Source organism: Rhincodon typus, unplaced genomic scaffold (genome assembly GCF_021869965.1).
Source record: "Rhincodon typus isolate 14 unplaced genomic scaffold, sRhiTyp1.1 hic_rhity00015051, whole genome shotgun sequence".
In the NCBI taxonomy this organism is placed as follows: domain Eukaryota; kingdom Metazoa; phylum Chordata; class Chondrichthyes; order Orectolobiformes; family Rhincodontidae; genus Rhincodon; species Rhincodon typus.
The window spans coordinates 1-2,508 of record NW_025980689.1 but is presented as its reverse complement, the minus strand read 5'-3'; the positions used below and the strand labels follow the sequence as shown (position 1 = coordinate 2,508).

Genomic DNA, 2,508 nt, shown 5'->3' with positions numbered 1-2,508 from the left:
GCCGTCACCGAAACGTACATCCTGATAATGATGGTACTTTGAGTTTTAGTGTGAGCGACTGCAACCACTAAACCAAGTCAGTTCACGGAAATAGATCATGCAACGTGTTTAAGCAGAGGGCTTGTAATCGGGAATGAGTTTAGACAGGAGAAAAGTGCAATGGAATCTCGGCCTCCACCTTCGGTCTCTCTCTATCTCTCGCTCTCTGCGTCACTGCCGAATGAAATTGACAGCGCAATAACATCCAAAACGCAACCGGTTTAAAACAGGAAGTGCGGAATATGACCATGGCTTCCAGGCGGCAAGTCAAGAGTTTGAGCGAGGAGGCAATTTGTCCCATTTGTCTGGATTTTTTCGTCGATCCGGTGATACTGGAATGTGAACACAACTTCTGCCGCTCCTGTATCACGCAGAGTTGGGAAAAAAAGGAGATAAACTCTTGCCCGGAATGTAGAGAGGAGTTTCCGGAAAGAAACTTCAGGGTAAATCGGACCTTAGCGAATCTGGCCGAGAAATCTCGAAAATTAAACCTGGATCCGAAAGCGAAGGAAAATAAACGTCACTGTGAGAAACATCAGAAAGAACTGAAGCTGTTTTGTGAAACTGACAAGAAACTGATCTGTCTGATTTGTAGAGATTCGCGGGAACACAAATCTCACAACTTCAGGACGCCTGAAGAAGTTGTTCAAATCTATAAGGTAAAAAGATTTAATCATCTGATTGTTCTATCACATTTTCGTACGTTAACAGTCTAATTCTGTGATCTTTTCTAAACGCAGAGTCAGCTGGAATGTTCCTTGGATTCTCTCATAGAGAAGAAATCGGCAGTTCTAGAACTGGAACTCAATCAGAAACAGAAGATTTCCGAAGTTAGGGTGAGGTCTCCCTGTGCTGATTTTCTGGGATCTCGGTTAGTTTTGTTCCCTTGATCGCAGGACATTAATGATGTTTCACATTTCATTTGGTAGGAACAGGCGAACGGTCTGCAGACCAACATCACATCCGAGTTCACTAAAATGCACCAGATTCTCACTGAGAAAGAGCAACGTTTACTCAGAGATCTCAGGGAAGAAGAGGAGAGGATTCTAGAGCCAATAGAGAAAAACCTTCGAGAGATCCAGGAGAATTTGAATTCGATTGAGGAGAAACTGTTAAAGTTGCAGGAACAGATGGAGCAAACAGATGAGCAGATATTTCTGTAGGTGAGGGAATTGCATTTCAGCTTAATTCAGTAAAACGTCACAGTCACAAACGTACCATTGACAATTTTGCAAACTCCTGATCTAATTTATTAATTTTATATTTCTTGCAACCGATTCTTTTCTATTGTTTCTATTCTTATCTAGTCTGAGGTGGATCTGCTGGAACAGAAAGTGCTGGAGAAACTTAGCAACTTAGGCAGCATTGTTGGAGAGAGAAGCAGATTAAGGTTTAGAGTCCAGCATTACCCTACTTTGGGACAAAAGCAGAAGTTGCTGGAAAAGCTCAGCAAGTCTGGCAGCATCTGTGAAGAAAAATCAGAGTAAACATTTGTGTCCGGTGACGCTTCCTCAGAACCTTCTGAAGCTTAATATTTGAAAGTTGCATTTGAATCTCCTTCTACCACTCCTTCATTGAAGGCATCGCAGATCATCACAATGCATCTGTTCGTAAAAGTTCTCTCTGGTTGTTAACTAATTATCTTAAAATGTTGACCCCGAGTAAAGATTCTTCTACCAGAGGATGATTTTCTTTATTCGTTCTATTAACACTCTTCTTTACCGTTTGCTTTCAAGTCAAATTTAGACGATTGAACTCCTTTATTCTTCTTCCATTCTGTTTGGTCTGTCTGCACCCTCCTCAGGTCCTGAAACGTTTTTTAAAATATAAATCCCAAGTTGAACGAAGACTCTAGTTAAGGCCCATTCAGTCGTTTATAAAGTCCTAACAAAAGTTCTTTGTTACTGCGTGCTTCGAACCCATTACTACAATGTAAAAGTCTATATCACATGCAATTTATTAGCCCCCTTGTTCATGCGGCTGGCGTCACTTTTCGGCATTCAGTTTATGTCGTCTTCCCTCAGCACTTTCTTTTCCTCTGCGTTCAGTTTAATCCGATTCACTCATGCATCCATTTGTTGCGTTCTGCGACTATTCTTCTTTCTACTCTGATAATGCCACGTTTCATGTTGCCCGCAATTGAGACAAACAAATGTATCCGTGAATTCAAATAAGCTATGTGTTCAAATAAACCTGTTGGACTATAACCTGGCGTCGTGTGATTTCTGACCTTGTTCACCCCAGTCCAACACCGGCACCTTCGCATCTTGGCTATTAATACGAGCAGTTATAAATTGCTTCTAAATGCCAACGGTAGTAAGAATTCAGCATAGTATTAGCTGGTTTCAGAGATAGTAAGAACTGCAGATGCTGGAGAATCTGAGATAACAAGGTGTAGAGCTGGATGAACACAGCAGGCCAAGCAGCACCAGAGGAGCAGGAAGGCTGGCGTTTCGGGCCTAGACCCTT

The 2,508-nt window shown here is 41.9% G+C and overlaps 1 protein-coding gene across 1 annotated transcript; it reads left to right on the top strand.

Annotated features, from left to right (window-relative positions):
* The first annotated feature begins 287 nt into the window (after positions 1-287).
* LOC109913856 (nuclear factor 7, brain-like) lies at positions 288-1,514 on the top strand. The gene is made up of 4 exons (XM_048594807.1): positions 288-698; positions 780-875; positions 969-1,202; positions 1,347-1,514. Exons 1-3 carry the CDS (start codon positions 288-290, stop codon positions 1,200-1,202), a joined length of 741 nt encoding a protein of 246 aa, XP_048450764.1. The 3' UTR covers positions 1,347-1,514.
* The last annotated feature ends 994 nt before the right edge of the window (positions 1,515-2,508 follow it).